General features: G+C 38.5%; 2 protein-coding genes across 3 annotated transcripts; one reads left to right on the forward strand and one right to left on the reverse strand.

Annotated features, from left to right (window-relative positions):
- The first annotated feature begins 1,002 nt into the window (after positions 1-1,002).
- LOC119523658 (cytochrome c oxidase assembly protein COX20, mitochondrial) lies at positions 1,003-7,193 on the forward strand. Its single transcript, XM_037822459.1, has 4 exons — positions 1,003-1,156; positions 5,711-5,825; positions 5,923-5,986; positions 6,790-7,193. The coding sequence occupies exons 1-4, from the start codon at positions 1,115-1,117 to the stop codon at positions 6,926-6,928; spliced, it is 360 nt and encodes a 119-aa protein (XP_037678387.1). The 5' UTR covers positions 1,003-1,114; the 3' UTR covers positions 6,929-7,193.
- Positions 4,614-26,071, reverse strand: HNRNPU (heterogeneous nuclear ribonucleoprotein U). Of its 2 annotated transcripts, XM_037822448.1 has the most exons (16): positions 25,145-26,071; positions 24,144-24,255; positions 23,982-24,055; positions 21,871-22,010; positions 21,217-21,316; positions 20,726-20,838; positions 20,060-20,323; positions 19,656-19,775; positions 19,148-19,276; positions 18,790-18,958; positions 18,265-18,519; positions 17,738-17,922; positions 17,199-17,270; positions 11,157-16,722; positions 8,976-9,079; positions 4,614-8,146 (listed from the first exon to the last, which is right to left on the reverse strand). In XM_037822448.1, the coding sequence occupies exons 1-14, from the start codon at positions 25,833-25,835 to the stop codon at positions 16,669-16,671; spliced, it is 2,478 nt and encodes an 825-aa protein (XP_037678376.1). In that variant the 5' UTR covers positions 25,836-26,071; the 3' UTR covers positions 4,614-8,146; positions 8,976-9,079; positions 11,157-16,668. The 2 variants fall into 2 exon arrangements, with proteins under 2 accessions (XP_037678376.1, XP_037678381.1); XM_037822453.1 differs by lacking the exons at positions 4,614-8,146; positions 8,976-9,079 and having other exon boundaries at positions 12,580-16,722; positions 25,202-26,070.
- Positions 26,072-26,768: the final 697 nt, after the last annotated feature.

The following is a 26,768-nucleotide window of genomic DNA, read 5'->3' on the forward strand; positions in this document are numbered from 1 at the left end:
TGTGACAATATGTTAAGGTTGGTGGATTGAGCTATCAGGGGAGGAGGGTCAGGGTATGATGGAATTCTTTGTACGGGGTTAGTATTGTTTTTGCAACTGTTCCTATAATTGAATTTATTTCAAAATAAAATAAAATAAAATAATAATTAAAAAAAAAAACACCAAAGGCCTTCACTCCACCCCAGCCTCACTTTCCCACTCAGCCCCATCTATACTGGCAGACACAAGTGTCATGACGCATGTTCATTAACGAGTTGCTACCTCCATTTTGTCCCCAGTCTCCTCTAGCCAACTGAGCGGTGCTATTTTAGAGCCACTAAGTAATGACATTTAAAGAGGGAGGAAGTGGAGTGAGCATGGGAACACAATTTGCTGGAGGCAGGCACTTGGGAATAAATGGCTGCTACGGCTGGGTGAGGCTGCTGGTGGAACCAAGGGCTCGTCCTCAGGCCGGAAGGACAAAGGACACGTAGGGGACAAGGGGACTGAGCAAGGGGCGACTTCCGGCCCAACAGGCAGGGACTGGGGGGTGAGATGGGGCCCGGACGATCCTGGATGCGGGGCCCGCCCCATAGGACAAAGCACTGGCGGCGCCCCCTCGGCGCGCACCCGGCGCCCGTGCACGTGGGCACGAGCGCGCGCGGGCAACGGTTAAAAATGGCGGTTGGGGCGGAAGGAGTGGGCTGAAGCGAGTACTGGAGCAGTCTAGTTGTGCCAGGATCTGTTCCTCCCCCTTCGCAGTCCCCGTCCCCGCCATGAATTTAGACGGAGGGGCTGGTTAGTCTTCCTCCCAGGCTCTCGGTTGCAGAGATGGGAAGAGCCACGGATGTAGGAATTATGACCCATCCAATTGAACAAAGAAATAGCAGTCACAAAGTCAAGGAAACTGCCCAACCTTACTGCATTCACTGCGGAGAATTAGAAACATTCCCTAAAATGGCGGATAACGTGCGGAGGCAGGTCGGGAAGGCGGCGAGGCGAGCTCCGCCCCGGCGGGCTGTACCGGAAGCGCGCAGAGACCTGGGAGAACAGTGGCTTTAATGGGCTGGCGGGGCTTCCGCTTTGGGAGGCCCTCGAAGGTAGCAGGGAGGGGCCGGAGCCGCTGCTCATCCCTATGGCGGCCGAACCGGAGCCTGGCGAGCCCGGGAAAGGGAAGGTAACGCGGGTGGCAGGCGTCTGGGGGACGGCGGGGAGAAGCCCACGGTTCCACCACCTCTCCAGCCCTTCGCGAGCGGGCAGTTGGGAGGTGTAGAGCAGGGGAAAACAAGGGCGATTGGTAAGGAAAGAACTTTTCTTGAGCTAGGCGACCCTAGGCCAGAAGCATGTGCCGTTTCTTTCTCTGGTAGCATCCTTGGATTTGAAACTATTACACACACACTTGGATGTATTTAAATTGCCATGACAAAACTGACCAAAACTGGGGAGAAAAGGGACTAGTACTACGAAGGACCTACTGCAGGCCATCTTAAAACAGCTAACAATACCAAATCCTTTAGTATTTTGTTGAGAAGGGAATCGCACTGAAATTTCCTGGTAAAGGTTGAGTAAACGTAAAGGGAGTGATTGAAACGTCCCTTGAGGATAGGTGCCTTGTCTTTAATGTTGTGTTCTTCGCAACGCTTAACATAGAGGGATTCGGTAAATGCTGAGGAATGAAAACCTGGTTATATTTTGGTGGATTTCTATCCAGGGCAGGAGGATCAAAGGGGTAATTTTTTTTTCCCGTCAACTTTTTTCTCGATCCAGGAGAGGATGCAATATTGTATGTAACCAATAGCCTCCCTAACTAGTATTCCTGTCTTCGTGCTCTTCCCTCTTCAGTCTACTCTCCACAATTGTCAGCACGTTCTTACCTGTAAACTGGATTAATTTCTCCCCTCTACTTAAAATCTAGCAGTAGCCCATTGCTTTCAGGATAAAACCCAAATTCCTTGACCTGTTAGAGCGTTTCGTCTAGCTCCGTTTCAACTGTTCAGACTGTCTGGCTCTCTCCACATTGCTCTAAACCTAAACTGTGCCCCCTAGGAAACCTTCCCTGAGTCCCCAAGGCAGACTGAGGTACTTCTCTTCACCCCTGGCACCTTGTACATAGATATTACAGCATTTACCATACTGAAAAGTAATTTATATATTTTGTCTTCCTCTTCGCCCGGGCTCTTTGTGAGTAGGAAACCCTGTTTTCTCATCTTTTTATCCTCGGTGCAAAGTAAGTACAGTGCTCAGAAAGAAATGACCATAAAGGAAAAAACTTTTTTAAAAGTTAAGTATAGATATTAACATTGGACCAATCACGAGCAAACATTTGAGGACCCATGGTGTGCCACAGGGTATCTAATCTATAATTTCAGAATATACTGTTCAAAGTTCTTGCTTCTTTGGGGATGTTCTCAAGTAACCCGTTTTGTCTATATACTATATACTTATTTCTTTTTCCTGTTTTTTATGCCTCATACTATACTGACCATTTGGAATATATTAAGTATATAAAAAGGTATCCTTCAGATTTCCTTACTCAAGGGTGCACAGTAACTATAAACATTAAATTGTAGACTCAGCTTTGTGATGAATACTAGGATCTTAAATAGGGCTTTTATCCCTTGTGTATGTTTGCTCCTCTTGGATAGGAGATGCTGACTTTAAAGGTGGTGAAAGGTGGTTTAATTGGGAATCAATTAAGAAAAAGGTGTTTCAATGTTGACCTAACTGGTCCATCAGTAGGCAAAATAGTATATTGTGTTCAGTAAAATGAAGGATTGTACAACCCCTAAAATTGGGCACTGCCAGATTTGTGGGTAAGGTTAAGAGATGACTTGTAAATGAAGTCCGCACAATTTTTCAAAAAGATTTGCCAATCATCATTCCCATACTATCTAGGGACACGGATTGTTTCAGCAAACCTGAGATGAAAATGGGCAAGTCATCAAGCTAGCATACCTTGAAATAGTCTTCTAAAAATTCTTTCCTCTGCCCTCACTCTGGGCTCTTTAAGAAACTTTAAAGTATGAAATTTGGTAGTGCTGTAGGTCAATTCTGAGTTCTAGTGATTTAACTCAACCAAGACATAAATTTGATAAAGGGAGTTGAGAGGATTGTTTTTGCAAGTGTTTGCACACTGGAAACTATTTGAAGAGGGGGAAATTTTTCATGCACAAGCAATGTCCTAGAGTAGGTAAGTGCACAATTAGATTTGTTTCAGATAGGAGCAGGACTAGTTCATCCGTTTCAGTAATATGGGGCACTGATGCACTTAGATTTGGCAGTGGAAAAGGAGTTGGTGAATCAGCTTCCCTGAGAGCTAGTTCCATCAAGGTGAGCTAATGAAGCTGCTTTACTAAATCTAATGTTTAAAAAAAAACTGATCTACAAAAAAAGCTGATAGAACACTGTCCTTGGGTTTGCATTTAAGGGTTTAAATTTAACAGCAAAAATTAAATCTTGTATTTAAGTTTGCAGGCTATTAAAAGCTTAAATGCACGGTTATTACTAATAGAACCACTTGACTGGTGCGGCACCAGTGTGCTGTACCCTGGTTTATTAACAGTATTCCACACTTGCTTTAAGTTACCAGTAGTCTAAAATCCAGCTTAAATGTACCTGAATTCTGATACATTGTGGTCTTAAAACAGGATATCTGTCTTTAAAACAGGTTGGTTACCCCATTGTTGACTAGTTTACCTTTAAAATTCCTGCCTCTAATTAAAATTTTGCATTTTTCCAAATATTCTCTAAGCAGTGTTTCTCAAATCTGATAGATTTACCAGAATAAAACACTTGGGAAAGATTTCTAAATATTTCCCCTACGGCCAGATCAACTAAATCTGAATCTCAGGGTGAGGTGAGAGAACCTCTTCCTTAAAAAGCTCAAGATATCTACCTATCTTGCTGGTTTTTGGCACCCTTAGAGGATACTGACAGTAACGACCTTTAGGCAGTTAGTAAAGATCCTCAATCCTGGGGCCAATAGCATTTCCAGCATTTTGTACAACTTTTCCAAGAAATGTTTGCAGATTTTGGTGTTTCCTAGAGTTTCACTATGTCTCCATAATGGAAAGGAATCTGAATCCACATTAAAAAAACCAGAAGTCTCATATTTTGTAAAGGAACCTCGGTTATGTTGGATGGGGGGAGGGAATGAGTACAGTACTTGAAGTGCCTTGGCCAACCCGGTGGTTCCTCTCTGCTTAGGACCTCTTTGCTCAGCTGTGACAAGTCAAGAATTCTACCCTGTGGTAAGAGCTACAGGTCCACACTTGCTTCTATGACCCAATAAATTAAATACTACCATACACATTTTGCCCCAGCATCCACACTGCATGGAGAAATAAGACTGGTGTGGTAGAAGGACATGCTTGTGAACTGAGTGGAGAAATTCGGGATTCCTCACTGGCGTGTATTTTCCTGAACTATTGAGCTGACAGGGTGCAAGTCTTTGCTAAATGAAAAGCCTAGAGTAACAGAATTAAATCCCCAGTCTTGTTGTATGTGATTTTTACCAGTTATTTTAAAATCAAAGCCTGTGAGTTTAGTGAGCACCTTCTGTGTTCATGAAGTATTCCTATGTTAGGTGGTGGTAGGGTAAGCAAGGAGAAAGGGAAAAAATGGAATAGAAATGATCCAAGATAATAATTGCTTTATTAATGAACCAAGTCACATTTTTTCTTTTCCAGCAGAATCTTTAGCCAAAAAGCAAACAGAAGAAAATGAAATTGAGAGTATCTTCATGTTTCAACCTTTATTCTGACTTGCTTTTTATTCCCCTTTCCCCCATTTCTTTCCTTCTAGTATTGTATTATCTTCTGGGTGTCATTTCATTCTAACAGAATCCTTCTCCCTTAGAGTACTATCCTTCCCCACTATTTAAAAACAACTGTGAAACCTTTAAAATGAACAAGTGGCTTAATTTTAAATCCAATGTTACTGTTTTACTTATAGGAATGCTATAGTGAAATAAAAGTGAAATTCAAGGTACCGAGCCAGGTTGATATAAATGTCCCAATTAAATGTTAGGTTTAAGGTAGCAATATATATTTTTAAATCAGGGAAAGTAGGTCAATAAATCATTAAGACTATAGAAAAAGACTAAGAGGAAACAATCTGTTCACAAATATCAAGTCATTGTCAGTACTTAAAAATTTTTAATATAAACATCTAGCTCAAATAATCATCTAACTCTCCCCCCCTTCTCACTTTACAGATTGAGGCCAATAAAAATAAAAAATGACCTACAGGTTGCAAAAGTATTAGTGGCAGAGACAGGACAAAAATCCAGTTCTGTATTCCCAGTATTTTTCACCACATGTAGGTTGAGGTTACCAATCAAATACAATTAAGTGCATCCTCATCACAGGCAAGGAAACTGCATACAGCTATACTAGACTAAGATGGCTGAACACACTTGAATGTTGTAAACAAACTGGTTCATTATTTCAGTGTTCCCACTATTGAAAGCTTCCCCAATTATTGGAATGATTCCAAATCCATGATTAGCTAATTGTATAACAAGTATAAATCCTACCACACAGGGTTTTCAGGTCAAAATTCCAACTTAAAGGTTCACAGATTGTGTTACACTAAAACAGGATAACAGAATAAAATATAAACATTCACAGGTGTGAAACAAGGGAAACAGGGTAAGTGTTATAATCTTTGTCAAACTACCCCAGAATAAATTATTTTCTGGTTCAATCCAGGTTCTTTTATTTTATCCTAGCCCTTTAAACTTCTGGGGATTTTAGATGTCGAAAACATTCCCTGTGCACGGGATTCGATATTATATGGTTCATTAGGATCTGTTGTGGCTGGCCTTGGACATTTTTTGTTCACTAGTGAGTATTTTTTTTTAATATTTATGTGCAGTGAACAATTTTTATAGATGGAGTAATTATATATTATTTAATTATCATGCTTATACTTATTTAACAGGTAGAATTAGAAGATCCTGTGATGTTGGAATAGGAGGATTTATTTTGGTGACTTTAGGATGCTGGTATGTATACTAAGTGGTTTTATCTAATTCAAAAGCACCTGTTCTTTTCAAAGCAACCTTCCACTGGGAGATTGAGTGAATAATCTTGTAATCATTTTTTTAAAAAAGCCTTTCTAACAGTAATTGCTTTATAAAGCAATCTTGCGGGAATGCCTCTATCTTTTGTTATCTATAGCACTTAAAGCATTTGTTCAGTGCTTAAATAAATCAAGGCATGATTATTAGCCATTCAATTAATACCAAGTTATGTTTTCTACACTGTTCATTTGGGAAGGCTGTAACCTTACCTTATCCTAATGCTTATTTCATCTTTGTAATCTCATGCACATCTGAAAATGCTACTTTAAAAATGTGTTAAAAACTGATACAATATAGATGAATCTAAATTTTCTTGAGCAAAGTAAGCCCAGGAAGAGTACATTCTACCCAATTCCATTTAAATGAAGTTTTACAACAGGTAAAACCAAAATAACATAAAAGAAAATAGAATATAATGGAATGGAGGACACTGACTAAGGAGAGGATCAGAAGGTAATGTTCTGGAGTGAAATATTCCTTGTTGGTTCTGTAGGTGTACACTTAAAATTCTCACTTTATGTTAAAAAAAATAAAGAACACATAGTTATAGGTATTTTGACAAACCACTGAAGAATAGCACTTTAAATCAGAATGTTTATATTTCCAATCTCAGCAGTCATCTGTAAACCTTTTTTAAATCTGATTATAAAAAGCAGTAAATGAATTTTATAAGTTAATTTCTATAGGAATTTTCTATGAATAATTTATTCACTCTTTTCTTAAAGGTTCCATTGTAGGTATAATTATGCAAAGTTAAGAATCAAAGAAAGAATTGCCAGAGAAGGAATTAAAAATAAGATTTTATATGAAAGCACCCACCTTGATCCTGAAAGAAAACAAACTAACAGCAACAGCAGCACTTGAGCAGAAAAAAACAAAATACAATTTACTGAAATCAGTGTGAACAAAACTGACATCAACTACATAAAACATTTTATGTACAATAAGAAAGGTTTCAATCAAGTAAAGTATGTATAAGTTGTAGTCTCTTTTTACACTTGTATAAATACTTGCAAATGAACTCTGGCTCTGTATGTACTTCCAATCTAGCATTCTTAAAAGTGTTACTTACAGTGGAGTTTTCATACTATTGGCAATGTGATGAAGAATAAAATTGTAAAACCTAGAAGAGTCTCTGTAATAAGGAGCTGAGTTTTAATCTCTTGCAGTTGGATTTCTTAACTTGCCTTAAAAACAAAAATCATGATCCATGAGCAAATACTTCCTGGTTTATAAAAGCAATGCAATTTAGAAAGCTATAAAAATAACAGAATTTATCACTGGAAATCTCCCACTTCTCACATCATAAGGGCATGTTTTACTGCCCCACACATTTTTTTTTTTTTTTTTTTTTGAAAGCACACAAGGTTTTTAATAGTTTTTGTAATTTAAATCTATGCATAAAAAAAATATTTTTAGGACTTTTATTTGGTTGTCTGGCCCAAGAGAAGAACTGTATAATTATAAATGAAAAAGGTAACAGTGGACAGTATCATGGCCTTTATTATTTTAGTCCTACCTATTACTTTGATGTATCAGGATGAACCAAAAGTAGAGAATAGGGAAGAGATATCTTCAAGTAATTATTTTGTTCTGCATCCCTTTTCAAAGGAAAAGTGGGGCTTGCTACAGAATCCAGTACTTTTCCAACTCATGCCTACCCTCTTGTGGCTGTCATTTTGAGGATTAGGATGCACACAGGCTACATGATTTACCATAACTACTAGTTAGTGCCATAGCTACCAGTGAATGGCCTTTTCAAACATGTGTTCTAACAGAGTAAAGCCTACTCACTCATGTTTTAAGAGGCAGCACTGCATGGGAGGGGGGAAATTTTGATGAATGCTAACCAAGAAGCTGGTATTTAACAAGCTGTGTGGGCAGGCCACTTCCGTTTACCAACATATGTAAACATGTTAAATCAGGCAGTTGGATTATAACTTAAGTCCCTTCCAGCTATAATATACTATGATTATATCTTACCCCAGAATAAGAGAAATTTCTTAGCTGGTAAACTTTTGAAGGCCTTCACCAAAACAAGGTTAGTTCATTTTCCCAGCAGAAACTGCATACCGGAGACACCTGGTTAAAACCAAAGTTGTAATATACTTAAATAGCTTTTTTCTATTAGAAAAGTTGTGAGTTTACAGAATAATCATGCATAAAATATAGGATTCCCATATACCACCCCAGCACCACCTTGTACTGTTGTGGAACATTTGTTACAATTGATAGCATATTTTAACAGCTGTACTATTAAAGTTCACAGTTTACCATAGGATTGTACTGCTTTTGAAATGTCATTTCTTAAGATTACATTATCAATACTTTCTATTTTCAACTATTCAAATGTTACAAAATGTATTAACAAATTATTTATACTGTATAACATATAGACATTCCAGTACCTCATCACTTTGCTACTAGACACCTTGTTAAGGCCTCCAAATTGGTTTTGATGCTTCGACTGTATCTTTCACTTCCCAATCCAACATTTCCACTCTTACCAAACAAGTTCAAAATTGGTGAATTAATCTCTTTAAGTGTACCTCCAGCCACCATGACCATTAAACCTTAATCCATGCCCATGCTAGTTTTCTTTTCATCACTGCATGTGGAATGCCTTTCCTACCTTCTCTCTAGCTCCCCATTATCTTGTTCACAACTTCTGAGAATTATCACCCTCACATTTAGGTTCATAGTGCTTTGTGTTTTCCCTTATACTAGTTGGCACTTTTTTCTGTTTATTTACATGTCATACAAGTAGAAACATTCCCAACCATCTAGCGCAAAAATTTCAATAAATACTTGTTAAAATTAAATTACTGAACATTTGCTACACCAAGTAGCATCCAGGGTCACCTTGTATCCATTTATACATTCTCAAATTTTAGAATGAAGAGTAACCTACCTTCCATGCCCAGTCAGAGCCTCCAGCTGCACTGCTTTCCTCACTGTTCCATTAATTCCGAAATTTCACACTAGGTGATATAGCAGTAGGTACCAGCTAAATAGCTGATTAAAATAGAATTGCGGTCATTAGTAGTTTTAAGAACTCTTTGCGGCTTATCATACCTATTTTGTTAAATTCTAAAGCTTTATACAAATCTCCCCCCACCCACCCCTCCCTCTTTTTGTTTTTCTTGACTACTTTTAAATCTCATTAAAAGGACCTCAGGAAATTTAAAATTAGCTTTTCTCTGTACTTGTGATTTATATTGACTGAGTTTGGCAACAAACTGACTATCCCTAGCACCATTATTTGATTTGCAAGCATCTCTTCAGTCTACGTACCTCCACTCCATCGCTGGTTTCACTTTGCTTCGATTATATAATGCGAGGAGGTCTATATAATAATTTCAGGATTCCTGTTTATGCACTTTTCAGCAAAGAGCTAAGGATCAAATAGGATTTGAACCGTTCTATTCCTAGATAAAAATCTGTGAAGGGGGTTCAAAGCACCCCTTAAAAAGTCATGTTAAGATATACACTATTCTTTGGGTAAGCAGACCATAACAAGTAAAGTAAAATTAAAACGATCACTCTACTTTGATTTTTAGTTGTCCTCTGAAATAAAGAAACTGGGGAAAGCATCTTAAAATATAGTCCAGTGGTCATCAAATCAAGTTAGTATATATTCCAATATTCTTCTAACCAGACAAATAGTGTGGTTAGAAAATACAAAGGTTATTTTCCAAAGTATTACATTCTAAAGTTCATAATGCAAGCACTACAAGATAAATATTGCATCGCTGCAAGTATTTTTTAATGCTTTCCCACCACTGCCTTCTCCTTACTCTGCCATTTTCTGGAATAAGGATGACATTTTTTTCCAGGTATTTTTATCTTAAGACTACTATTACTTACATTAATAGACAAACACTATTAAAGAGACCTCTATTCTTTGTTTTAAACCTTTGGTCAACATAACTGGTGACATTTTCTAGTAATAAAGTGATTTCTCAAAGTCCTGTATGCTGTAAACCACTTCATATGCCCTGCCCTAAGGGTTCAAAATAGTGACTTCATATACTGGTTTCTTAAAAAAGAATGGATTTCAATAGAAGTAATTTTTCCTCTATAACATCTGAAGACGAGTCATGTGGAATACGCTAAGCTTTACTATCTAAATTTGGAGTTTATTTCTGAAAGAAATTCTTCGTTTTATAGTTTTTTCTCAATGAACAATGGTTAGAATTTACTGTGAAACCTCAAGTGTCTGCTATTCAGAATCCATTATACTTCTTATACTGTTTTATGTGACAAACTAGAGGCCGTATTTCATTGAGCAAACTCTGAGAATCAGTACAGCACCCAAAATATTTCACCAAAATAAAAATTTCTAGAGTCTATGTAGTAGAAAAATTTCTCCTAAAGTTGTATGACGTCTTTAAATAATTTCAAGGCAACAGGAAATTGTAAGCTCTGGATTGGCACAAAGCTCACATGCCTTCCCAATTCCCTCAGTCTGTTAAAATATTATAAACTGCTAGTAACCAATAGTTTCGCTTCTTGAAAGATCCCTTAGGCTTTGACTTCACTGAACACATTTTTAAAATTTTAAATTTACCTTGATATGAATTTATATCACTTTTGTATCCCAAGAACCTCAATTTTCCAAATTTTCATCAGCTAATAAAAAATGTGTATTTAGCATAGATGCCAAGATTTTGGGAAACCAAGGACAGAGAAAGGCATCCCAGACTCACTTTTTGCATGAGAACCTCGGTAAGGGTATCTTTACTTGAACTAGACGCAGGGATAGTGTTAAATGTCTAGCAATAAAATAAACAGAATTTGAACCATTAGAAAACTGATTTAACTTTGAAGGGATTGATGTCTATTTGCATATACTACCTTAAATCTAGATAAGACAACTGCCAATTGCTAACTGAACACCACATACTTCAACTTCATGTATGCCAAGGAAGAAATTAGGAATTTTATTCTTCCATTATAGACTTTGTTTCTCTGGTTACAAATTTTTCCATTTTTCCCATCTTTTTAAAATAAGGGGAGTTGTAATTAAGGTGATACTGGAAGCCTAACAAAACAACTGTTAAGTGTACAAGCAGCAATTAATTTAGAATACCTATTGGAATCACTGGAACAGATTTAGTTGGGCCCTTTTACTCTTCCACACAGCACATTCACATGGGCAGACTAAGGAAAAGGAGATGAAATTTAAATCAGCACATTTCTTGCTTTATTACATCTCAAAAAAAAAAAAAAAAGTACGTTGGAACCGTTCATTCCAGCACTTGACCATGACTTTCCCCACATCTTAACCTCAAACAACTGAGACATAAGGGTGCCTCTTTAATAGCTACCTAAAATAGGTATCCTGTAAGCTGCCATTCAAAATCTTCTGCAATATTAGTTTTATCTCATCTTCTGTATGTATGCTTTAATACTTCTGAAGCTTTGCACTTAAGATATTACATAAAGTTACGTTAGATTATCTATAGTAGACACATCACTGTTCTTGGTAGGGTTTGCTATGTTTAAAATTTTGGGCTCCTCGAAGTACTGAATATTTTATTGCACAAAATAACTTTTTAGTTCCTGGCAAAAGCAGGAAAGAACATCATAAACATAGTTCAATGTTTATCAATTACACACTAAATTAGCTCTGCAGCTGTAATTCCTTGAAACCCTTTAGTAGATACATGCTTACTGGTTTGGTACTGTAACTGCAACAGAACAATAAGCAACCAAACCTTTCTACAACATGTTTCTCTGCATGCCTAGTCTGTTATTACCTCATCACTTCAAGTACAGTATAATTTCTCATACCGACAAAGCCAACTTTGTTTAAAAACAAAACCCATGTCCCTTGTCAAGATACAGTATGGGCTAAATCCTGGCATGAAAAGGGAAAACAAGTTAAAATATCCTTAGGCAAAAAAAATTACATAACTACAAATTTCACACATGGTTAAGTTCCTTGTCCTAATAACTCACCCAACCGAGCAGTCACTACCAATGTCCTGGCCTATCAGTTATCTGCAGCATTTTTTACCCTATCTACACTGATAGGGAAGACCTGAAATTACTGTCTCCGTAATGTCAAAATATTACTATAGTGAAGTTTTCAGCTTTCCATATGAACAGCTCATTCCCACCCTAATTCCACAAAATATAACACTGAACCTTGTAGCCTAAAATAAATTTCCTGTGGCAACTAATGAAGCTTACTCAATCATTAATATTTTTAGTCAATTGACTAGGATGATCTCTCTACTTAACCCAAGTACAAAATCTTGGTTAACTATGGCTATATTCCACCTATCTTTCTGAGCTCCAGCTGTTCAGAATACTGAAGTCTACAGAAAAACATACATATTTAGCACAAACAGTAAAAATTTTGTTTCAACTGTTCAATTCACAAACATATGCAATTTAAGTTTTGAAATGCTACAGGTACTAAGGAATCCCTGGGTCCATTTTTTTCTAACCCTTCATTCACAAGATACAAAAACAGTATCAATCAGCACTATAACTCACTTCCAAAGTAATTCAAGGTAGTAAGTTTATTTTAAATAACATCAAGGTTGGTAATGAAGGCTAATGAGACAGAAGTTACTCCAATATGAATTAGCATTATCTTCAATGCTTTCCTTACAAGTATGTGCCTGCAGTACTAGCGCTGTATTAACACTGGGGCTGAGAAGAGTACCCTAAGTACTAAAAACTCGAGCATTAAAAATAAGACTATACATCTGTCATCCTGTTTTCATCTAGAGGTTGAGAAATAACAGCTATGGCAAAAAAATTCAAAGCTAAACATTATCCAAGGAAAAGGCACTCCACATCCTAATGTGGGGTAATACAGTTTAAGTATTTTAAATATATTTAGGTAATTAACAATTTGAAAATGACTTATGGTTTACATGAATAAGCCCTAGTAATACAATCATATTTCCTTGCTTTTATTAACTGTTACTAAAATGTTAAAACTTAAACCCTGCTCTTCATAAACTCCAAAACACCTCAATTTCAGGGCCACAGAAATCTAAACAGTTTAAACTCAACTGTTTACAAGCTAACTTTAAAAATGGGTTTATATAGAATATTGTGTTTGTCTTTTGATTGAAACATCTCAGTGATTATTTCGGGGCACTGGAGAGTCGATTATTCTCTGCTACAAGTTCAATATGCTTTCAGATGACATTTTGCAGTTATGTGTAGTTAAGGAATTATGGAAACTAATGTTCTTAAGATACGTGTATAGCCCAACGAAAACCAGAAACCAAGGGCTACAAGAGGAAAGAACAAGCTTATACCTTTTATTCTAAGTTCGGCTTAAAAAAAAATTGAATATATTTAGAGATCTATAATCAGGTACGTCTGTCTATACCATTGCCTGCAAAGGTACTAAAACATCATTTTCATTTGTATAATAGAACCCATTATAGCAATGGTCCTAGGATATAAAGCCAATTTATATTAACAAGCACAAACTTTTAGAAAACAAAACCTATTTAATTCCCAACAATTAAAGCAAATATTGAATACAGAACACAACTGCCCATGAATGTAGTAATATCCCCAGAGGGTAGAGAACACAATAAAAGTATTTCTAGTTGCCTTTCCTGGAATAATTTTCAGTACTTTTTCAAAGGAAATTGCTTTTAAGCTTTAATATCTTGTTAGTGTTTAAGAACATCTTTCAAGCCCCTTGTATTCAGATAGGTTCTTTCCTACGCAAATGATTTAGTATTACTTCATCGTGTCATTTCATCAATGTTGAATTGATTTGACGCATACTTATTTTAAGATTTTATCTTCCTGTCTGGTTATTACGGCCCCAAATCTGGTAAACTACCTTCTAGAACTCAGAGCCAGAGCGCTTCATCAATCTAAATTCTCCCTGACCTCAGCAAAGGCTGGATGTGAGGAACATTAGCCTGTCAGCAACAAAGAAAACTGAATACATGTTAGCTAACGTATTTATCATTTGTATCTTTCACCATTTTTAAGTTTTCTTTCTTGATTGACCTTTGCATGCTATTTTTATACTACTGCAGCTGACCATCAATTCAATTTCTGTTAGGAAACTCAGAAACTGAGTTAACTATCAGTTAACTATCTGCAAAAGTATCCCTAAAACCAACAGCAATATTAACATGAGATTTTTCAGGGTATATAGTCAGGACATTTGTTCAGAACTAAGTCTGGTGCTTTGTTTTTGCTTGCCACGGTGGGGGGGCGGGGCAGGCATGGAGATGGGTGAATAAACCAAGTTTCTTGTACACAGATCTTAATTCTGTCAGAACTTGGCATTTTTAAACTTAGCTATTCTTCATTTGGTGCATTCTTTTAATTTCCTAAATACTTCCTAAGATTATTTCTGTTCACACAACTATAGACAATATGATTCTAATGTTGAGACCATGTTTCAAACTGTTTTTCAAACATTTTTTCTGAACAGCATTTTGATCTCTCCTCCCAAAACTTACGGGGCTGCACACAGCATGGTAGGTCTACCTAAGTAAGTGTTATTTGGCCACTACTTCCTTGTTGCAATTAGAGTATGGTCCTTTATAAGCAACTAGAAAGTACACTGACAATTTTAAAAAGGTACCAATATAAATTTTAGGACATCTGTACATTAGCATCAGTGTACAGTTTGGATGTTATACTCTCTGGGTTAGGTCTATGCAATTCTAACAATAATGTAATCTGACAAAAGTAGCTCATGCCAGTGATTTGCTATCAATAAATAAACGTCTAAAAAGACAAAAACCTTTGAAACACTACCTCGTACTGTCTTTAAAGTTACATGATTAGCCTTTGTTACAGAAACTTTTCAACTAACCTACAACATCATCATATAAAACTTAATTCCAGCTTGTAGTAAGATTCCTAGGAGTATGAAAATTCAAGTTAAAAATCGGATTTAAAATGGCTAAAATAAAAATCTAAGTAACTAGAAACATAAGCAAACCTAAATTTACCAAAGCAACCTAAAAGTACCAACAAAAAACTAGAATGAAGTCAAATTTTAGTTCTACAGTTTGACTCCTGATTCCTCACTTCACATCCGTGAGGGTCCTTTAGAAGATTAAGTGTTCTGTGCAAACCCAATAAATTACAATTCGGGGATCTAATGTCATCACATAGCTAGAGTTAAGTTAGCAGTGTTGTGTAGTAGTGAAATCAATGACTGGCTTGCATGATGGCTTCTAAAAGCATCTGTTCCCAGAGTTTCATGTATTTTATATATTTATAAAATAATCAGTTGAGGACAGCCATTAGCATTTTGTAAAGATGATAAACTGAGTGTTAACTTCTCCCAACCAGTACCTTTTCCCCTCATAAAATACGATAAAAGTTGTCTGGGGAGGAAGGGGAAGGGAGGAATTCAACTTTACTTCATAATCAAAATCAGTTGTCAATATACATTTAAGTTCTTAAAACCTAAATGTTCCAAATACAGAGAATAATAAGCTGTCCAGAAAGCACACACTTACAATCTCCTCTTGGGAGTTTTATAGGGATTTTGAACCTTGATGGCGAGAATCCCAAAACAAGAGTAAAATGAATTCATTTTATTGCAAACAAACGTCTAAATTAATTTCTCCACCCACTTTCTTTAGAAAGAAAAAGAAATCAGCAGGCTAAGGAGATACCCATTCAAGAACTGACATGATTAAAAATTAAGATATAAATGGGTGACTCACAATTTCATTAGCTTACAAAGATGGTGGAGTTAACTACTACAAGCACACTAGTTATACAGTATTTTGTGGGAGAAGGGCATACAGACATAGCTAACTTCATATAGATCCCATTAGACAACTGGATTTACAACAAGTTTTTTTAATAAGAAATGGGCAAAGCCAGCTTTCTTTTCAGAATCAAAATGCAGAACAAATGGAAAAATTATGGTATTTAACCTTCACAAGTTTGAGCCTCCACAAATAATGCAACCATGTTTTACATTTTTAACAGCCCTTCTATATACACTCCATCTTCTCTATCTTGGATCCAAAGTTTTTCTTCATTCTCAATAAAGCCAATTCCATTGTTATTTAAAGACAAAAAACTTTCCCAGTTATTGTCAGAAACGACTATTTAGTTTACCCCCTCCCTCCACTACTCATCAATCTACAGAGAGGATGGAGTGTAATATGAGCAGTACAGAGTCTTATGCAATTCATGAGGACCACTTAGTCCTTACATGAATCTGGTTGCTAACATTTCTATTATATTGTGACAATGACTCCCGACTGTTATTCTCTGTGAGAAATGGGGGAGTAAATTCTTAATAAAAGACACCAGGTACAAAGCAACATTTTACTTTTGTTGTGATAAAAAAAAAAGTCACATTTTACAGATAAAATGTAGAACCCTGAAATACTGACACATTCTCTTATCGTGCACAATGCTGAGGTTCTCTTACGATTCACTTTAAAACTGCAATTAAAAATGTACAAAAAAGAAAAGAAAAAAAAAAATCAACCCACAAAGCTTCTAAAAAAGGAACCCGCAGGCACTTCCTCTTGTGGAATGTTTAAAAAGTTAGCCTACTAAAGAAAACAGTCGACTTCTTGTGAAGGTTTTGGAGAAATATGTATCAGTTCGTTTTATTTGGGTATTCAATAATATCCTTGGTGATAATGCTGACTCCATGGCTTCTGACCCCAGAATTGCTGTAAGAGAAAATTTTTTTTTTAAAGAAAAAACATCAATAAGCCACTCAAACTGCTTTTTAGGAAATGACAATGAATCTAATTCAGAGTAACTGCTGGAAACAAATTTATACCTGTCATACCTCTAATTTCTATCAAACCAAATTTAGTTAGTATTAATAGCCCAATATATCAGTAAGACATTACAAAAGGAAACATCATGACTTGGTTAGTTCATACAATTAAAGTTAACAGTAAAAAAAGAACCATATATATTAAATAACATTTTTATTTAAAAAAAAAAATTTAAGTTACAGAAAACTCCAACCTGTTTTGCCTTTAAAAGATAAGATTACAGCTACCACTGCAACACGATTCACACCTTGCCCTATTAATACTTATAAACACTTCAATCACTGGACAAAATCTTTTTCAAGACTGACTCTTATGAACTCAAAATACAATTAATGTATATAAGCACATAACAGATTACTTACACCCTGCTGCCACTGGTTGTAGCCCTGAGATTGATTTTTGTAGCCACGATTGTTGCCTCGTCCTCTGAAATTCTACAAAAAAGAAAAAGAATGCTGAGCTCGTCAGATCTGTACGTTTGGGATGGGGTGTAGAGAAATAGGCTGCTAGCAACTAATCGTAGAACACTGCAGAAAACTCTGCGGACCCTGTGATTTAACTTTTTAATCATTATGAGAAATCTATCAGACATACTTCTAGTTAGTATGCCTAAAAAGCAGAGTTTAAAAAGGACTCATTTACCATTACCAGCTTAATTTGTCTTAGCATTCACACCATGTTCCTATGCATTCTTACTTGGCTCTACAACTTGTCAGAATAATTATCAGTGCCTCCAAGGACCTTAAAACATTACCTGGTTAATGAAGGTGTCAGGGGTTGATTTTGGGGATAAATGCACAACTATGTAATGGTACTGTGAACAATCAAATGTACAATTTGTTTTGTATGACGGCATGCATACAACTATATCTCAATAAAGTGAATTAAAAAAAAAATTTACCTGGTTGTAGTTCCCTCTGTTGGGCATTCCACCTCTGTTGTAGTTCCCTCTATTTGAATAGCCACCTCGGCTGGGGAAAACAGGGCCACGAGGGTATGGATAGCCAATTCCACCACTTCCGCCACCGCCACCACCTCTCTGTGGCATATTGCCCCTCCTATTATATCCACCACGATTCCCAGGAGCTAAAAACAAGACATTTAGTTTAAGAGTGTTCTGTGCCTACTTACACAAAAGGTTTAGGATTCTTCTGGATCATTCCTTTATTTCAGAAAAAAAAACCAATGTTAAAAACAAAAATGTTAAATTTTGACCATTTTACATAACCTATGGTATAAACCAAGTAACTCAAGTGTTGTTCAGTATCAAATCACAAGATTGAAAGCAGTTATAATGGCAACATTGGCCCAATATCAGGATCAAACCTTCTATACTTAACTTAGCTTATCAACATATATATCCAAACCATAAAACAATCACTTGTTTCCATCTTGAATCAAGTAAGTAGAATAATAAATTTAACTTGCCTCCCCCTCTGAAATTTCCACCACGCATATTGAATCCTCCGCGTCCTCTATGGCCACCACCTCTGTTGAACTGGTTCTTGCCACTCTTATTCTTATTGCTCTTCTTTGAGCCAGTGTTCTGTTTCTTTTCTGGGGGAAGAGCCTTTTTGCTTTCTTCCTTATATTGCTCCAAAAGTTTCTGGGCCTCCTCCTTCTGCAGTTCAACATAGGTAATTTCATCAAAGCACTCAGCTACCTCTGGCAGCGTAAAGTTTCCTACAGGGAATAAAGTCAGATCATTTACTTAAAAACCCACCCACACATCTACAATCCCATAGCTACAATTCTTGAACGGCTTTAATTCTTTCAATACAGAAATCTTTTCCTTTAAAAAAAAAAAAAAGCCAAATGCACCCTCTTCATATATACTTAATGCAAGCGTTCCTGAAACAGTATTACTAGCAAGGAATGTTACATTTAAGTTCACAGTGCCAAGATATTAAATCATAGAAAGAGATATAACACAGTAACAATTAAATTCCATGCCTTTCATTTTGAGAACTGCATGTTCTGGAAGGTCTTTTCCCTCTACTTCTGCTTTCTTCTGTGTTCTCTGCTTATAGTCTTCATCTTTTGGGCAAACTACAACAGCCTTTCGCTGGAAGCCTGCAAACAGGCACATTTTTCTCCTCTGTGCAGCAGCAGACACATTTGTCTTAAAAAAAAAAAAAAAAAATTAAGTTTGCCTTAAAAAGTAAGTTTGCTACATTCAACTGCAGCCCAAGAAAAATGTGTTAAATCTCATTAATTTAAGTGCGTTATCATTTAGTTTATAATCTTGGCCATTAATTCAAAATATCACTCACAACTTACAAATTTATATACTTAAGAAGCTACAGCATACCTGATCCAAAATGAAATTTCGCTTCTTACGGGCAGCAATCTCAATGAACTTTCCAAGACACTGGGGAGCTCTCTGCAACAGCGTGTTCAGCTTTCCAGTATCTGCCATTTGCTTCTTAAATCCTGCCACCTATTTAAAGTTAAACATCTTTCAACTTGAGGTAGATGGGTTACAAAAAGCAAATGTTATCTTTAAGCTTTTAATTCCAGCTTACATCTGCATGGAAAGCAGAAAACATTTTAAAATTTCAATATTGCCTTATGCCCCATTAATTGCTGGAAAATACAACAACCTATGCTACTGTCAATTCTTTTTAACTGTTGGATAGAGTTCAAAAAATCTACAGAAAAGAGTAAGCCTGGCCATTAGAAGGCAGTTTACCTTAAAGATAAAAAGCCTACTACTTAAGTAGCCAATTTAAAACAGATATAAACAAGCAAAACAGTTACTCAGAATGTCTTCTGGTAAATTTAAAATATTGAGATTAGGCCCCAAACATTTTACTTACCATCATTTTATCCATAATGGTATTTGTGCCAAGAATGTTGTATTTACCAGGATTTTCTGCTGCATGTTTAGTAACCCAGGTGGTTTTTCCAGCTCCTGGCAAGCCAATCATCATTACAACCTACAATGGAGAGAAAGGTTATTTCACTGCCCAATCATTAAAGGTGACCTATTGCTTTTAAATGCAACAAGTCTCATGTAAATATCTAATTTTCATAGCCCATTCAAAAAGGAATATGTGTGTTAAGCTTAACACTCCACATAGAGGGAAAAGGTGATCTAGTGAGAGAAAAACCGCTGATTGAGAGCCAAAGGTATGGCAGTAACCTGTGGATCAAGTCTTCTACTTTGTCCTTTTTGCCAAGCAAAAGGTATCTTTAAATGCCATAATTAAAAAAAACTTACTTCACAATCTTTCTTTTCTTCAGGCCCCTTTGGTCCTCTGACTCGATCCTCTAAAGGGACATTCTGGATGAAAGTATAATCTTCAGGTATTGGGAAATATGGCTTTTCCTTCTGACCAAAATTAAATTCAACTGCACAGTTGTGACAAAGAACATGCGGGAAGAGTGGCCGTCCAGCAAGAACTTCCTTAGTGATTTTGAAGGCAATGCCAAGATCTTGTCCATTCTTAGCATAGGAGAGCTCTACTTCATCACTTTCAAAGTTCTGTTACACAGAAAAGATTTTAATAGTTTTGCTTTGTATAAGCTTTCTAAAAAAGTTCAAAATTTAAGAGCGAAGCTTATCCTGTGAAAAGTTGAAATGTTAAGAACTTCCTTTTTAGTTTTAAATAATGAAGCATATTACATATATCCTCTATTGCCTTAGAGGACAGACTAGATTTTTCAAATCACCTTCATGTTTGATAGTTTAAATAAGTTAATGATTTCTTCCTTAAATTTCCTATATTCTTAGTTCAACCGCTCTACCACTGCTTACTCTAACCCAGAGTTAGTGTATACAATCATATTGATCGTACGGAAGAATGACTTATCTAACTTTAAAAAACTCTTAGATCAAATAGCTAATAATCCACCATTAATACATAGAAACTTAGCCATGACTTACAGCAAAACATGTAATCACATCATTTTCATCAAACTTCTCTCCATAATCTTCAGTCTCACAGTTGCATGTTTTTATTCCTTTTAGAGAATACCCATAAGAAAATTCTTCTTCACCTAAAAAAATAATTCCCATAATTTTTATGAAGTCCAATTATATTTATTTTTATTAAAGACGTGGCGCACAAGAGAAATGACTGCATAACCTAATATTCTTTCTATGTCCTAAAACTAGAAATAGAATTGTTGAGATAGCTGAGTATATACATCCAGTTGACAATTTAAATTGCATGCCAACGGTTAAGATTTTATTTTAACCACTTAACACAAAACTATAATATTTAGCCTGTGCCTATTACATGCTATTATTATTCTCCAAAATATTAACAGGTAGGATGATAACAAGGTTATTTAGAATGTCTTCTAGCCTAATTAAAATATTGAGACCAGACCCTACACATTCACGAGCCCACAGTACTCAAATGGAAATCTTACCAAGCAACATTCCACTTGTAGTTAGGGACCAGCCAATCCGAACTTCATGTATGTCAATATCTTTTGTATACAAATGCCTTACTGGGATCTTCTCTGTAACCTAAAAGTCAAAGCATAAGTGATTAAACTGTAAACCAAAGAAGGCAAATCCTTGAATCCTGTATTTTATTTCATTTGGGCCATAGGCTTATACTGCTCTAGCTACTACTACACAAAGATACCCACTCTTCCTTGTTTAGAACTTTAGACTGAAGTCTTGTAAAACCTTATAAACTAGAAAATGAAAAGGTGAGCCAAATCACATTGTAAAGGACAGTTTTAAGGATGTTTAAAGACTAAATGTTTTCAATTTTCAACTTAAAGCCAATTCCAGTATACCTTTAACATGCTCCAACAAAATCATGAACTTATTCAAATTTTTATTTAACCCCTTAGTGGTCCATGCCAGTGCTTGAGAAAAATTTTTTAAATGGGTTGGCCCTATATGGCAATTTCTACTTAATTCCTAATATAACAAACTTGTTCAACTATTACAAAACAGACATTCCAAGCCCTCTCCCAATATATGAAAACTTTAAAACTTAATAAAGTTCTTTGACACTAAGAATATCAAGCAAATGAGGACTCAAACAAAATCCCAAAATTAGGATTTACCTTCATTTCAAAACAGACTTTGCCTTTGGAAACACCATAAGAGGCCCTTCCTCCAGCCCAAAGAAAAGCAAAACTCTCCATGGTTAGAGAAGAAGCACTGAGACGATCTCTCGATATTTTAAAATGTAGATCACAATTATCTGTAATTATATCAAATACTATTATTGTTTCCTTTTGACATCCCATGTTAATATATCTGCTACATAGACAAGAAAACTTGGTTATTAAATGCTTGCATTTCTTGATGCTGTATAAAATCTCCTTGTTTTTACATCATGCTGTTAAGCCCCACTCCCACCAAGCCACTCTTGCCAAAATTATGAACTAAATAAACTGCCTATATACTAAGAAATACCAAGGTTTAACATGTGTTTGTTAAGCACATAAAATAATCAAGACAATGTGACATTAAATACATACCTGCTCTGCTCTTTACCTTGATTTAGAGGCAAGCAGTAGAGGATAGCAGGAAATCAAAGTGAAGCATGCCAGAAACAGGTTGCATTTACCAGTGCCACAATAAACTGAAGGGAGGCCATGACCAAATATTTTAAAATAGAAGTATGAGCTGCTTATCTTGCCCTTGGTAACCTAACAACACCAGAGCTCTTAGGCCCTAAATTCTTTTCTAAAACAGGCAAAGACAGCCTCAATCTACCAAGTACAACCCTGGTATAAAGCTGTTCATATTGCATTTTAGGTCCCCTTTCTCTTGGCTTAGTCCTTAGTCCACAGTAATACAAGGGATTACCCACTACCTGGATTACCCAAATCCAAAACATCTTTAACCTATCTCTGGGGCAGTGGCTCATGAGCCTCTATCTAATCAGAATTCACGCTTGAGGAAAAACTAAAGTTAAATTAGAAAACCATTCTCTTTCAAAAGTTTTTATTAGGGAATTATTGGTAGTTTGGAATTTTCAAATCCATTACCTTTGCTATTAAAATTCCTGATTATCACTTACAGAATTCATATACAACCTGTGAGTCTGAATACAACACTGCAATTAACTGATATTCCTAGTTGACCAGCTGAAAGCCTGCCTACTTTATAATAGTGGAGTTACCTTCCTGTAACATTGCTTTAACATCTTGCCAATTTCTAGCAACTGTATTTAACGCTTTCAAAACTTTGGTCTGAAACTACCTGCCTATCAAATAACTACTTTTTCTCATAAAGATCCCACTATCTCAGCTTATAAACGGTATTCAATTAAAAACCAAGAGATTTTCACTTACAAATCTGAATAAAAACAATCTCTAATTCATGCAAATTTTGCTGCAGCTGCTTAAATCTACAGGGCAGGCTGATACCTTACCAACTTACTTGCAGTTCAATAATCTCTACCCTCTGTTCTACTTATCACACTGTGCACCCTGATGAAATACTAAACCAACATAATTTCTTTTAAATAAGAAAATTACAAATCTGACAGCCAAGGCTCATTTAAAGGTTTGCAATACTTCTTCATACTCAATTGCAACCCAACTGGGTAAAGTAGCAGAATTTACAGTGCTGCCATTGATACCATTCGCTGCTGAAGAAAGCTAGTGGCCCAGTGAAAGCCCACTGCTGCTGCCCCAGGTCTTTGGAAGAAATCAACTTATGTTAAAGCAGCAGCTACTGAACTGGAATTGAGAACAAAACAGCAGTTATTGAAATAGTAGTATTACAATCTTTCGTTAGAATAGGGAATAGTTGTGCGCTAATGGGAAAGGTCATTAGCAAATATTTAACTAGCCCAAAATAGCTCACTTAATTTCATTCTACTAAAAAGTGAAATTACTTTACTGTAGAAGCCATAAGCCAAGTTATCAATACTTTACATGTTTCCATTAGGTAATGAGTCCAAAACTGGCATTAATTTTACACTAAGTATGAAAACTTTCAAATCATATAAATTATAAAATCGCTACAGCATGTGAAATTACCAACACAACTGATGCTGTACTTAAATACTAAGCTTTCGAACTGAATATGGATCATAATTTCCTGCTTTTATCAAATTTTCTGCACTTATGTTGAATGTAGAGCATTATGCTCATAACTTTATGACATCAAACATCACCGCATGTGATAGCTGGGGAAGGGGAGAAACGGCTTCACTTACAAGTATCAAGACAAACCACTGTGTCATCGAAATGTTCATCTTCTTCTTCGACAGGTGGCTGAGGAGATTTGGCTCTGAAAGAAAGAATTGCCTCCTGATATAACTTTTCCCATCAACCAATAAAGAATTGGTAATAAGTAAAACTAGGTTACCATCGTCTACCTGCTATACTTGTTCTCTTCAATGTACTCAAAATATCCACGGCCATGATCTTCTCGAGGTCTTTTAACACCTCTCTTTTTGTCTCCGCCTTTCTGTTCTGTTTTGCCGTCTCCTATAATATACAACACCCTTGTAAGGGGCCAAACCACCCAACGGTAACAAAATATCCTTATCTGTTTCAAAGAGCAAAAGAGCTTGTCTTGATCCCTTTTATTTCTGAAAGATCTTTTAATCGACGAATCAAACGCGACACCAAAGTATGAACTCAACCAGTTAGTGACGCAGTCCAGAGACGTTACTAATTTTGCCCGTGTACTCGATGATTCGACAAAGCGAAAGAAAAATAGCACGGCACAAACCCTGGACCATGTGCATCCCAGAGTGTTCAGGAGAGGGGGGAGGGGCCGAGTCTCCGCTAGCGCGGCCCTCCCCTCCCCCACCCGGGCCCGCGCTCCCCACCGCCGCATTGTACTGATCTTCCGCCCCAGTCTCCCCGCCCGGCTCCTCACGCCGGAAGTGACGTCACGCCTAGACCCTGCGCTCCTTGCACAATACAGAGCCAAAGCGCGCCCGCCGCGGGACTTCGGGCCTCTCCCCTCCCCCCCCGCCCGGAGACATGTGCCCACACCGCGCGCACGCAGCGCGGCGGCGCCACCGCGGGCCGGTGGGGCTTCCTCCTGCCGCCCGCCCGTGGCTCCTCCCCTCCTAGCGGCAGCTGCAGCTCCCCCTGGCTCTTGAGCCACATAATGGAGGCGCCGCCGCCACCGTCACACACACACACACACAGCCTGAGGCCTCACGACTAATCCGGGATTCCCCGCAACGCCCCTCCCCCACCTGGCTAGCCACACGGAAAGAGCTCCGCACCCCCATCGCCCCGACTCCCCGCGGCGGCCCCAGCCCAGGGTTCCCTCCCCCTAGCGGGGCTCCGGCAGGCCTGGGGCACGGTCCCCACCCCGCGCGGGCCTCCCGCCGCGCGCAACGTACAACGCAGCACTCACCCGCCGCCGGAGCCCCGGGGCGACCGCCGCCTCCGCCGCCTTCCGCCTTCTTCTTACCTCCCGCCTGCTGCTGGCCCTGCCTGGCCCCGGGCGGCGCCACCGTCACCGCGAACAGCGAGGTGGGGCCGCTGCTTTTCCCCGCGGCCTCCTTGGCGGCCCCGCGCTGCTGTTGGGGCTGTTGCTGCGGCGTTGCCGGCGGTTGAGACTGCTGCTCCCCGTGCCCGTTCTCGTCTCCCGCTCCTTCCTCCTCGTCTCCGAGCTCATCTTCCCCTTCCTGGAAGCCCTGATCGTCGCCGTTCTCGTCTTCCGAAGCAGCCTCCTCCTCCTCCATCGGGCCCGAATCGGCCGCCCCCGCGGCCCCATTCTCCTCTCCTAGCTCCATCTGGTCGCCATCCAGGGCGGCGATCCCTTCCTCCTCCTCTTCCTCCTCCTCTTCCTCCTCATCGCCGGCGGTCGCGGCCTCCTGCTCGAGGCCTGCTCCCGAGCGCCCGGCGGAATCCCCGCCCATGTCTAGGCTGCCGTTCCCGGGCTCCATGGCGGGGCGGCCCCCGGCCTCCTCGTCGTCCAGCGCGGCCTGGAGTCGCTCCATGAGTTCGGCCTTGAGGCCCTTGTCAGAAAGGCGCCGCTTCTTGAGCTCCTCTTTCAGCTCCGACACCTTCAGCTTTTTTACATTAACAGGCGAGGAACTCATCGTGAGGGCCCCGATTCACCGCTAGGCGCTGGCTCAAACTCGGCTCCGCTCACACGGCCACTGATGGCGGCTGCTGCGGCTGCTCGTCGGCCCGGGCGGCGGCTGCGGCTGCGGCTGCGGCTGCGGCTGGAGGTGGGTTCGTGCTGCAGAGCGGACCCGCCTGGTGTCGAACGGCGCCAATTCCTTTCACCGAGTTCGCGAGGGAGACGCGAAGACTCGCCTGGCGCGAGCGAGCACGCAACGTCCTCTCGCAGGGGCGGCGCCGCGCACGTAATATAGCCGCCCCGCCCCCTCCGCCTTACGGTAGTGCAGCGCAGTTGGAAAGCAGAAGCGCGCCCGCGCTCTGCTAACTCTCATTACCGTACTTACTTCCCTGCCCCCATGCTGAATCCTAGCTCGAAAGAGCGGCGTAGGCTGCCCAGTTCGCTTCTTACTGGGACTGAGCAAATGGTGGAAAGAGAAGACGCCTCTCGGTTAAGCTGACCTACTGAAAGCCTGTTAGCCTTTGTAGTTCTTTAGTAATCCTTTTGCTCTTTTTGCTTATCCGACCTGGACGCTGCTTTTATCCAAATGCCTTTAATCTTGAATTTGGCATTTTCAACTCGAGTCCTCCCCCTTTCTTCCATCTTAGACTTGCCTTCTTAGAGATATATCCTCTATCAGTTTAAAACGCCTCAAAATCTTATTTCAATTTTGATTTGTATCACACAAATTAGCGTTGATTATATGCGTGGGGTCTTTCCGCGGATAATTTTTTGTTTAATTTTCTAAGTCCTGCCTTGTGAATTGGATTTTAAGTTCCGGAAGGGCGAGGGCAGAGCCCTTCTTTTGTCTGTTCCACAACCCCTGTTGCAGGGCTTGGGGGAGAGGCTTGCTTTAGAGGAGTGATTCTCTACGCCAGGCTTCAAAATATACTTTACAGGCCTTTTCATG

This window comes from Choloepus didactylus, chromosome 2 (genome assembly GCF_015220235.1).
Source record: "Choloepus didactylus isolate mChoDid1 chromosome 2, mChoDid1.pri, whole genome shotgun sequence".
Taxonomy (NCBI): domain Eukaryota; kingdom Metazoa; phylum Chordata; class Mammalia; order Pilosa; family Megalonychidae; genus Choloepus; species Choloepus didactylus.